At 38.3% G+C, this 11,494-nt stretch overlaps 1 protein-coding gene across 1 annotated transcript in view; it reads left to right on the top strand.

Moving 5' to 3' along the window:
• Positions 1-3,879: 3,879 nt before the first annotated feature.
• LOC138029242 (rho GTPase-activating protein 23-like) overlaps positions 3,880-11,494 on the top strand; it is a 75,959-nt gene continuing 68,344 nt past the window's right edge. The window contains exons 1-3 of the mRNA XM_068876988.1: positions 3,880-4,607; positions 9,612-9,767; positions 10,093-10,231. Coding sequence (XP_068733089.1) covers positions 4,581-4,607; positions 9,612-9,767; positions 10,093-10,231 — 322 coding nt within the window. The 5' untranslated portion in view covers positions 3,880-4,580. The remainder of the gene's footprint in view (positions 4,608-9,611; positions 9,768-10,092; positions 10,232-11,494) is intronic.

Genomic DNA, 11,494 nt, shown 5'->3' with positions numbered 1-11,494 from the left:
AAGCGCGGGAAAATGTGCATGCGCGAGCTACCATTGGTTTTGGTTTCACTTCTGATTGGTTGAAAAAGTGGCGCGAGAACTTTGAACCAATCCTTGATTGAAGTAATGCAAAACCAAAGTAATTGACACTCAATTGAAAACCACTCTAAAACGTCGCATTTCACATGTGGCGAATGTGACTCCTATTTTGGTCGACTAAGGCCCGGTTCAAGCGTCCAACTTTTCATGTGCCGAATCTAATGCAAATAAGCGAAAACAACAGATTTTTCTCATTTTCATTAGATTCGGCACATGAAAAGTTCGATGTTTAAACCCGGCCTAAAATAATTAAATGCGCCATTTGATTCAAACGTCAAATTTAATTTATCGCACGAGCAAAAACAGTCACGGATTTAATCACACAAATGATGAAATGAAAGCCGAAGAAATGTAATGAACGGAATACAGAGATTAATGCAATGTACAAAATAAGACATATGACCCTGCTGAATTCAGTTTCACGACCATCAAGGAGTGGATTTTGTCTCAGTTGTGTTAATAAAACTCTGCTTTATAACAGAATTTGACTATGATGCTTTGTACATTGCTAGTTTTTCTTTTTGCTCGTAGTTTTGGCCCATTAAAAGAAGGAAATTGGCAAGAGTGACTCCTATTTTCAAAAAGGGCAAAAGGGATGACCCCAACAATTATCGACCAATATCCGTCATACCGACCGTTGCCAAGATATTTGAAAAATGTGTTTGTGATCAACTTAGTGAGTATCTTAACGCTAACAACCTACTAAGCCACTGTCAATCTGGATTTCGATCGTTACACAGTACCTTTACTGCCCTGGTTGATGCTGCAAACAGCTGGTCGGTTAATATCGACAATGGCCTTGTCAACGGTGTAGTTTTCATAGATCTTAAAAAGGCCTTCGACACCATTGATCACAATATTCTCTTACGGAAGCTCCGTATATATGGTGTTGATACAATCAGTATTAAGTGTTTTGAATCTTATCTTTTCCGCCGAAGTCAGAGATGTAGTCTTGCTGGCCAGTTGTCTAGTGCTGCACCGGTTTCTTGTGGCATCCCACAGGGTAGCAACCTAGGACCACTCTTATTCCTAGTTTACATTAACCATCTGCCAAATTGCCTTAGGTTGACTTCCCCGATGATGTTTGCTGATGATACTAACATAACCTTTGCTGCTAGCACATTGACTGATCTTGAGAAAGGTTTAAATTCAGAGTTAAGAAGTCTTAATATAAGGCTCATTTCCAACAAACTGAGCTTGAATGTTGCGAAGACCGAATTTATGGTTATTGGGTCAAACCAACGTTTAAATTCATTCTCAGACAATCAAGTAAACGTTGAGATTGATGCTAAATTAATCACTTAAGTTAAAGAAGCTAAATCACTAGGCGTGAAAATTGACGAACACCTCTCATGGTCTAATCATATCGGTTATCTTAGCAAGAAGATATCTTCAGCTATAGGCGCCCTTAAACGAGTAAGACCATACATCTCAAAGCGCACTGCCCTCCAAGTCTATCAAGCGTTGATCTTACCCCACTTTCATTATTCTAGCTCCGTTTGGGGCGATTGCAACTTAAAAACTTCAAAAGCTTCAAAATAGGGCTGCCAGGGCGATTACCAGGTTGTTATGGATAGTTTGCCAATTAGCTTGCGACAATCAGACTCCCTAGAATACTTTAAAAGGGAAATTGACCAACTATCTAGTAGGTGCCGGTCGGGCTCCCACACGGCAATCTTGTAAAACAGTGTACATTGTAGTTGTAACGAAACTTTTATTGTAATATATACTGAAGATTTTACCGTGTGTAACTAAATAAAGTAAGTAAGTAAGCGAGCTCAAAACTAACGAGAAACCCGGCACTTTCCAATGTGCACGCTCACGATGCAAAACTCGTCCTTTCATTCTTAACACTAGCAAGATATCTGTTAAGATCACCGATTGTTTCACATGGACCTGCGCAAATGTCATTTATTGCATAACCTGTAAGTTATGCAATCAATTATACATTGACACAGGTAGACGACTATATAGGCGACCAATTCCGCCAACACCTTCGCGATGTTGAGAAGAATGACAAGGATGCATCTAAGCCAGCCGCTCGTCATTTTAATTTCCCTAACCACTCTAAAACACACATGGCTATCTGCGGCGTTTCCCTACATCTAGGTACGAAGAAAGCCGCAAGAATGTATTCCTATTTTCACGTTGCCATGTTACCACCAATAGCGTAGCTCCTACTCTACTATAAAAACTACACATAACCCTCAATTCCTCGATTCGCTTTGACGAAGTGCTAACGCTCGAAACGTCAGCTTTTAGAATCTCTGTACGGTGGCCAATTTACATTATCACCTCCATTGATAAAACCAATTAAGTATTTAACTGACATCCATTATAACTGAATTGTTTCTAGGACAGATATCATTTTCAAATATGGTAAAGGCTGAGGTATGATGTTTTATTTATTCTGAAACTCTGATGGGGTGAGAAACTTTTAACGGCATTTTGAATTAGATGCTTGGCAGTTTGCGCAGATACTTTAACGAAACCATTCCTTGTAGAAAACTGATAGGACTTTCCTCCATTCCTATAAGCGAGTTGTACCATGCAATCAGTGAAAACTGGCTTGTAAATAAAATAAATGACTGATATGGAAATTGTTAACCCCGGTAAATGAAACGAAGAGAAGATACTCGAGATACTCGGAAAAATCCGAGCGCTCCGTCGCGGGAGTAGAAGCTACGACCTTCCGATTACACTACTCGGATACCATTGAACTGTAGGAGGGCCATTAGATTATTCTTGGTTCAGTTGACAATTGTAATTCAAAGTACAGTGGTTTAAGGATCTGTCGAAAACTAGACGCCTGAAGATTTGTCGAGATTTCAGTGGCAATGTCACCCCTGGGCGCATGCGCGAGGATCTCCCGAAGTTTTGAAAACGTTTGCCAACATTTTCAAAGTCGCCATCAGTAGTCAGTTTAGCAATTAAGATAGCCACGAACCTTAAGCACAATCTTCACTATATTTTCGTTATTGTTCTTTGCTCTTTCTCTCGTTTATTGATCTGCGTTGTTTGGAAGGCGGTTTGTTCCCGTGTTACTTTGTCGAGTGGTGACAGTCAAGAAGAAGAGTCAGACAAATGTCCTTTTTCGGCCTTTTTCCAAATATTTGCTTCCATGGACCCGGTCTCTATGCCAGTGTTAGGCGGAGTGGGGAAGTCGAGTCAAGGCCATTGAGATAAAATTAGGCGTGGTTAACCGCCCGTGGGATTTCCCATGACGTAAATCACAAATCATCAATGGACTCAGTTAATCTTTTTCATTTTAGGGCGCTTGGGACGATATAAAACCACAACAAGGATCTTAACTTGACATAGATAAGAAGACAGCGAGGAAATAAAATGGAAACACCCAGCCAGTCTTTATTCTTTACGCAGGGGTTACAATAGTATTGGAAGCAATAAAAGATTGGTTTCCCTCAATTGGCTGCTTATCGCATCATAAGCTTTTTCCGGTAAATTCACTCTCTCCATCGACGTATCGGTGTCATGCGGGGTTAACACGTTCCGTGATTTGATACGGCTGCGAACGTCACGAAAAACCTCCCTAAAATTTATTGACCTTCTACGCGACAATAATCCCCATGATTTTTGTCCAAAAGGAGCTGTTGAAAAAAGGTTTTTTAATGCTCCAAAACTGAAGGGTGTTTAATGACACTGAAAGTGGATTAAAAATCATAAAAAGTGGAAAGCTTATTAACATGAAATGTGATCAGGGCGACGCTAGCCTCATTTTCAAGCAATCAGAAGGAAGGATCGGAATGTTATGTCACGTGACTTATTCCACAAAGACAAAGTATAGAGTATGAGAGATAAGTTGTCTAAATTGGACATTTTGGTCGTCATTACTATTAAATTTGGATGTTTGAGGGGAATCAAGAGCTTCTTCAGACTGCCTTTGATCGACAGGTTGCTTTTTGGCTTTTGCCTCAGTGAAATTTGTCGCTGAAACGTGCAGCATTTTTTTGGTGGAATGTTGTTTTGAACGGATTTAAAGTTGTCTTGATTGAAGAGTGCTTACGGTCTAAGCGTCAAAACCCGGGTGAACATAACCGGACGTGTTAGCTGAATGGCTCTACATTGACGCCCAGTAAATCGTTAGAGGGTCGAGCTGCAAGACGGTAATTTTCATCACGAAAGCAACTGAATTTTATCCTTGTGGGAGTAAAGGTTGTTGGCTGTGAAGGTCGGTGAATGTGATGATACTTGGTATGTCACTGATATTACAGAACTACTTGGGATAATGGTCCTGCCCTGTTGCAGTTCCAGCTTGGATCTGTGATTTTGTGTGCGGTACAAGATCTTTTATTCCAGACCTTGGTCTCCGCACTAACACCAAGTGGCTATTACATATTCGTTTCACTGGAACAAGCGAGCAGTTCGATTAAATTAACTTCTCTTTGGAATCGGCTATCGACAAGGCAATTTTTTCGTCGGCTTGTTGTTTTCCATAGGAAGTTGCTCGAAATGGGTTAAGCTTATCCGTAGCTCAGAAACATATGGCTTCTATTAGAGAAAAACATGAGGTAAGCTGTCTCAATCCTTGTTATTTAAGCGTTAATGTTACAGGTTTTTGTTGATACAACTCAACAATCGCTGTATTCCTAAACATTGCAGTTTTTCCAGCGGGAGATGGAATTCCTCAGCACATTGAATTCCGATCTTCTGTTGTCACAATTGACTCCCACAAATTTTATCCTTTTAGGGAAATTAGAATTGATTTCAGAGTCTAAAAAGTTTGATTTGTTGAGGTCAAAAATTATGCGCAAAATTGCTTTTCATTTTAAATTCGAAAGGCAGTGAAACCCAACACGAGCTTTCAACAACTGTTCTTCGAACCTGGTTCCAGAAATCAAGTGTATTCCTTGAAACTTGGGTTAAGCACCCAGGTTTGTTCGAACCAGGAGATGAGCACAAATTTAAGTCGTTTATTGAACTTCGGAACCGACTTGAAAACTCGTGTTTATGTTTGTATTCATCGCGGTTTTTGTCATAAGAGACCGAACTCCGTGAACACTCGATCGTGGACCTCACGCGAGAGTTTTGAAAGGGCAATCCGCACGCTTTTTGGCAGATATTGAAAATTTTCGGAAACGTTTTCTTTGATCTTGCATTTTGGAATGGTAGTCTTAAGACTTAAGCATTCCTTTTAGAGCACACATCCCCTGTCAACACAAATCCCACGGAAGCACAAATTTCGAACATCCGAGGCATTTAATATGAGTTCCATAAACACATTTTTATCGCTAAAGATTTCACATCCCAACAGATTATAACAATGTTATTTACATTTCTGTTTTGATTCTACGATATTAATTATCATTCGAGTCTCGGCTGTTCCGGTTACAAACGCTGTAGTTTTAATTGATTTCTTTCGCACAATTTAATGTAATCGTTCGTCCATGTCGCAGATTTTGTTTCTTGACCTCCCATCCGTATTACAATTGAACAAAAGTTTCACGCACTAGCTAAACACGTTCACCGTATTGTTAAAGACGTAGAGAAAGAAGTCATTTAATTTTTTGACAAAAATTCGGGGTCATTGATTTTGTGTCATTGAAGGTTTTTCGGTTGCTCATTCATTAATTAAGTCTTCCAAAGGAATTGTAATAATTTGCCTCAAGTCTACATTTGACTGTCCTTCATTTATTTTTGTATCCTCTTATTTCTTCAACAGATTCTTCACAATTAAAAGAGACTCTTAATTTCAGTATTTCTAAGCTCTTTATTTAAAAGGTTTTTATAATTAATATAGGAGATTTGGGCAAAACGCAAAACGCAAAACTGACCTTCTGTGTTTTTTTCATTCAATATTTATATAATTTTCTTGGGAAGTGAAATACATGTATATTTTAAGTTTCTAAGTTGCTTTCTTTAAGTTGCCTGAGTTGCGTTTTATTTCTTGTTTAAGAGTGTTGTTATGAAGTCTTGCTTTGAAAACAATGCTTGATTGTTGCCCTCTTAAACTTGAATGTGATCTAATGGCATAACAGTACTACTTATAGACCTGATTCATAAATGGCGGCCAATTTATAATTCTTTTGTCGAAGTGCAAATTAGCCTACCAAGACTCGATACCATGCAGTGAATTGAAAAGAATTCTTACTCTAAAATGAGGCTTGGTAGGCTAATTTGCACGTGGACAAAAGAATCATAAATGTGATCGCCATTTATGAATAAGGTCTATATATCATGCAGTTGAAGTAATGCCATTGTGTGGCATATTCTGTGGCTTGTGAGTCAAATGCATTGTCAAGTACACGTTTCTTTGCATGGATTCTGTCATTAAATTCCTTCCAGGCATTTAACAGTTAACAGTGGGCTCCTTTTGCATTTTTTAATATTTATTTTCTTGGTCTAGGCAAAGTGAGAGGGCACCTTATCCTAACCCAAAGTTCAAAGCCCCTGAAAACAGCATAGTTAGCTATGGTGAATTGTATTAAATTAATACTACTGGTAAAAAATTCCTGAGAAGTTACAATGGGATCCCTCATGAAACTGAGTGTTTCATTGGCTTCTAGTCGGAGGGTTAAAGAACAAGTCACTTCATTTATGTTGGTGAACAATGTTTTGATAGAATGATGTCTTGTCAGTGATAATAATTATTATTTTGATAACTGTTCTGCCAGTAGAGTGATTATGAATATCATACTTTTTGTATGGTTAGCTGAATTCTAAGCTATTGTAGGTGTAAAGTGATTTGAGAACTAAGACTTTTGATGAGACTACTGTACGAACTATTTTGGCTAGAAAGTTGTCCCACCAAGCGCTAGTATGTCCAGGTCTACCCCAAAATCGTTGAGGTCTTGGCGGGCAACACCAAGTCGTTTCAACCTTCCACCCCTTGACACAGGTACTGAAAGTACCCTAATAATGTTCTGCTACCTTCTGGAATAGACAGCTTAAAGAAATAGCAAAGCTAAATTTGCTTGAAAACAGGCAATTAGGTTTGAAATAAGCCCAAGTATTAAAGACAAGAAAGTGAACTGCCTGTCTGCCATCTTGAATACGTTAAATATGTAGCGCAGAGTGGATTGGAACTGATAGTGTGGCGTCAGCGTTTTCAAAAAGGTCAGTGTTTGTCTGTCCCCACATACATGTACATGCGAAAACATTGTTTTCCAAAAGTTCCACTCTGGAGAACATTTTTGAAAAGTTCCGATTTCAGTGATCATTTCAACAGATACGCGTGGACTGAAGCCGTATCTGTAAAGAAAAAGTTGCATTTTCAAATGAAAATGCCATAATCAGAGTTTTGAGCACAACACGGAACACACTTGCAACTTTCTTGTTGAGGACTGAATTTATGTTGGTCACTTTTTGTGTCGATTCAACAAAAAGCAAAGCAAATTCCTACATTTTTCTTAATTTTGTTGAGGAGCCCGCAATACGTATGAGTAAAAAACTGCTGAAAATGGTGAATGATCGAGGGAATTAACAGGTCGTGTCCAACCACATAACAATTTTGCTCCATATCTCCAAATTGAAATAAAATTTATGATGAGGAAAATCATTTTTTTAATCCTTTTACTTATTTTAGCAAACGTTTCGGCAAAATGCCAATTGGTCGCAATAGTAGCAAGTATGATAAATACTGTAGGAAACAGACAACTTTTTTAAAAGACATTTTTCGGCATGCTTATGCCATCATCAGTTTAATGAGTTCCTAAGTGTGAACAGTTTTAAAGTGTACGGGTAGATGAAAAGATTATTACAACATGACGTAATACAAAAGCGGGTACTATTTACAGCGTGACACCAATTGCTAACTGTTTTCTTTCAAGGGTGAAAGCTGGTTGCAAAGGGGAAAAGATTCCTTAGTTGGATTTTGTAAATATTGTTATTAATTTGTAGCAGTCATTTAATTATAGATAATTATTGAAATGTTACCATATATTGTTGCAGGCAGAAATAAGATGTGGTAAAATTGTCTCAAACAACCAGGGAGGGTTTGATAAGGGCCAGTTACTAGGCAAATTCAATTCCATTCCAACGTTCTATTAGCTAACGATGATTTGCGACACTTTGAAACATTTTTTGCAAATTACGTACGTAAAGTAAAAAGTAAAGTCTCTGCTTACGAGCCAGAAGGCCAATTATTAGACCGTCACTTATCTCCGGTTTCATTAGCATGAAGCAACTACCCTTTAGGAGTATTTCTACTCCCCCCCGCCCTGGATGGGATGCTAGTCCATCGCAGGGTTACCCCCAGCATTTCGCCAGTACCCATTCATACACCTGTGTGGAGAGAGGCACCGTGAGAGTAATTTAGTGTCTTGCCCAAGAACACAACGCAATGTCTCCAGCCAGGACCCGAACCTGGACCACTCGATCCGGAGTCGAGCACTCCAACCATGAGGCCAACGTGCCTCCCCACAAATTACATGCAAGAGCTTCTTAATTTTTTTAAAAGAATACTGGATATATTTAATTCTTGCCTTTCAGACCATTTTGTTTCCATAACGTTTATGTAACAGTGGGTTACATATGAAGAGTGTTAAGATTTGAAGATTGGTACACTTGTAGTTGTTGAGTTTGTGTAGTGTTCACTGAACTGGGTCATCGCTTTTACAGCAAATGGTAAATGTCAGGCTAAGAAAGTTGTTTCATTTAAGCTGATTTCGTGCCTGTTACAATGTATATACAGATGTTGGGCAACTTTCATGTATCAAGGGAGAAAGAGCACTTAGGATAAGAGAATTTTCAAGCTTTTATTAGAAACAACAGCCTGCCATTTGTTGTTCAACTCAACATTCCCTTGTTGGAGCTGTAGACTTGTAAAATGTATCTGTTTTTCTTTTTGTTTTTTCTACTGCCACCGATCAAACGAATGGTTGCAAAAAGGCAGTATTCTGGATGGCGTAGATTTTGAGTTACGAGATTCTTTCAAATTGTGATGCGTGTCACAATTCAATCATTGAGTCAGTCAGTCAATCAATCAATTAATCAACTCACACAAACACAACAAACAGGAAAGTACAGTAACATGGCAAAATTAATCAAAAAAAAAAGTTGGTAAAATAAAAATACACTCTGTATTAACTAAAAATATCTGTACTAACTAAAAATAAGATCTTGAGAAAGCTGGATCGAGAAGAAAATGATGCCAAAGGCTCACTAGTTTAAGAGTGCAATGCTTGTGTACGCCACAGAATTAATATGCGGCAAAGGGGTTTTGGGCTTTCAGACTAAACTCGCGTTTCACATATGTAATAAGCTGCATTCATGTGCACGCTGAAGTTTTAAGCTATTGAGCCTTTAATGTCGCATTTCAATTGGTCAGTTTTTAACATGAGTAATGGCAGACCGTGAAATCCATTTAATACAAAAATTGAACGGCTTTTGGATAGAAATCAAAGCTCAAAATTTGGCCTGTTAGGTGTTAAGGAAACACACTTCCAAAATCTGAAGAAGAAAAGGAAATGATTTTTTTGATCATAGGGGCACTTTTAAATTACATGTAATAATGCCTGTGTGTTCAGTACTAGTGGTGCAATAACAACTGTTAATTTCTAGTGTGTTGTCCCTAGGAAAGTGTAGTCGCTTCCCCACAAGACATCAGTGGCAAACCATCCTTTCTGCCCCCATCCAAGTTGGTCAGCCTTCAAAGACAAAGCAATGGCTTTGGATTCACTCTGCGGCATTTTGTTGTGTATCCTCCAGAATTGATTAGAAAATCCAGTGAGGTGAGTTTATCCCAGAACACAAAGACAATGCGTGTAATGAAAGACTCCAGACAGAAAACTCTAAGAAAAGCTTTATCTCAAATAATTTAATGAAAGAAAACACTTCCACAGAATTTACAATGTAGCTTCTACAGTTGCCGCGGTTTAGTGAACAATTTGCTTGTGTCAGTACGTTACCATTTTCCATTCAATTTCGATTAAAATAATCCTAATAATTATTTTCAAACTCTCAAACTGAGGAAGTGGCTTATCCATAAGTTCAGTGTTTATGCTGCAATGTAACTTTACTTTGTAATAATTATTGCAATTGTCGCTTTCACTCCAGTCTAGTCCAAGTCCAGGTGTGAATGGCATTGATCACCATGTTGATGATGTCGAACGCCAGAAAGCAGAACCTATGGATACTGTCTTTGTCCGTCAAGTTGCTCCCAGTGGACCTGCTGACAGGGCAGGGCTCTCTACGGGTAAGCAGTCGGCATAAGATTTTCAACAAGTGTAGCGGTTGCATTTTCTGAGTTTCACCTTTGTGGTCCCAGGTATGCGATTTGTTAGTGGACGTTGACCTGAAAGTCTGCCAGGGTACATGCTATTAGCCTCCTTTGCAGACTTTCCATAAGCTGGTCACATAATCTTCCTCCCAATGAACCTCTGCTCAAACAAAACATACATCCTTTTCCCTCTGTTAGTGATGTCATATAGAGATAATAATAATAATAATGATAATAATAATGATGATGATAATAATAATGATAATAAAGCCTGGCAACAAGGTTGTACAATAGCAACATCATTAAAGATGGCACCACGCCATTGTGTAGGTTGTGTGGCAAGTTTGTTGAATCTGTCGACTGCATCACATCTGGCTAACCAGAACTTGCCAAAACGGAGTACATGTACATGTACATCCAAAGGCACAATAAGGAATGAATGAATGAATGGAGACTTTATTTAACGAGGGTTGAACACTTAATAGCCAAAGGCTAATAAACGTGGGGCCCTCAAAAAATAAAGCTATGAATACAAATAAAAATTATAAGAAAGGTAAAATTATAAGAAAGGCGAGTGTATCAATAATTATTACAATTACAATGTACACTGTAAGTTAAAAACTTAAATATTAAAATTTTAATCCTAAAATGTTTCAAATGTTGCTGCGCTGTGAAGACTGTTTTAAATAAATTACTTTTTAAGGACTTAATGGGGTCTAATTTTCTGGTATTTAGAGGCACATTATTCCAAAGTCGTGCTGCTGCTACAGCAAAAGAACAGCCTCCTTTAGTCTCACGCTTATAATAAGGGCAGATAGAATTATAGCTGGCATACCTCGTGCTTCTGTTATGTTGTGTATTGTTAATTACTAAGTGGTCATTGAGATAGCCTGCAGGAAGAGAGCCATTTATGCGCTTTTAAAAAAAATAGCACATAGGTTAATTTTACTCTGTTCATAAAAAGGCATCCATCCCAACTTATTAAAAAGTGTCACAGAGGGGGCTAGGCGGTCAGCATATAAAATAATCCTAGCTGCACACTTTTGTAATTTCAAGACTCTGTAAAGTAGATCCTTGTCACATGACGACCAAATGACATCAGCATAGCTCATTACTGGGCGAATAATGGCATTATAGAACAACAATTGCTGTTTAAGTGGCAGAAAGGCTCTGATTTTACTCAAAACACCTATTCGCAAGGCAAGCTTATTGCAAAGGTTTTCAACATGACAATCAAAT

Source organism: Montipora capricornis, chromosome 1 (assembly GCF_036669925.1).
Source record: "Montipora capricornis isolate CH-2021 chromosome 1, ASM3666992v2, whole genome shotgun sequence".
NCBI classification, from domain to species: Eukaryota; Metazoa; Cnidaria; class Anthozoa; order Scleractinia; family Acroporidae; genus Montipora; species Montipora capricornis.
Note: the sequence above shows the minus strand (reverse complement) of the source record. Positions and strands in the feature narration are given on the sequence as shown.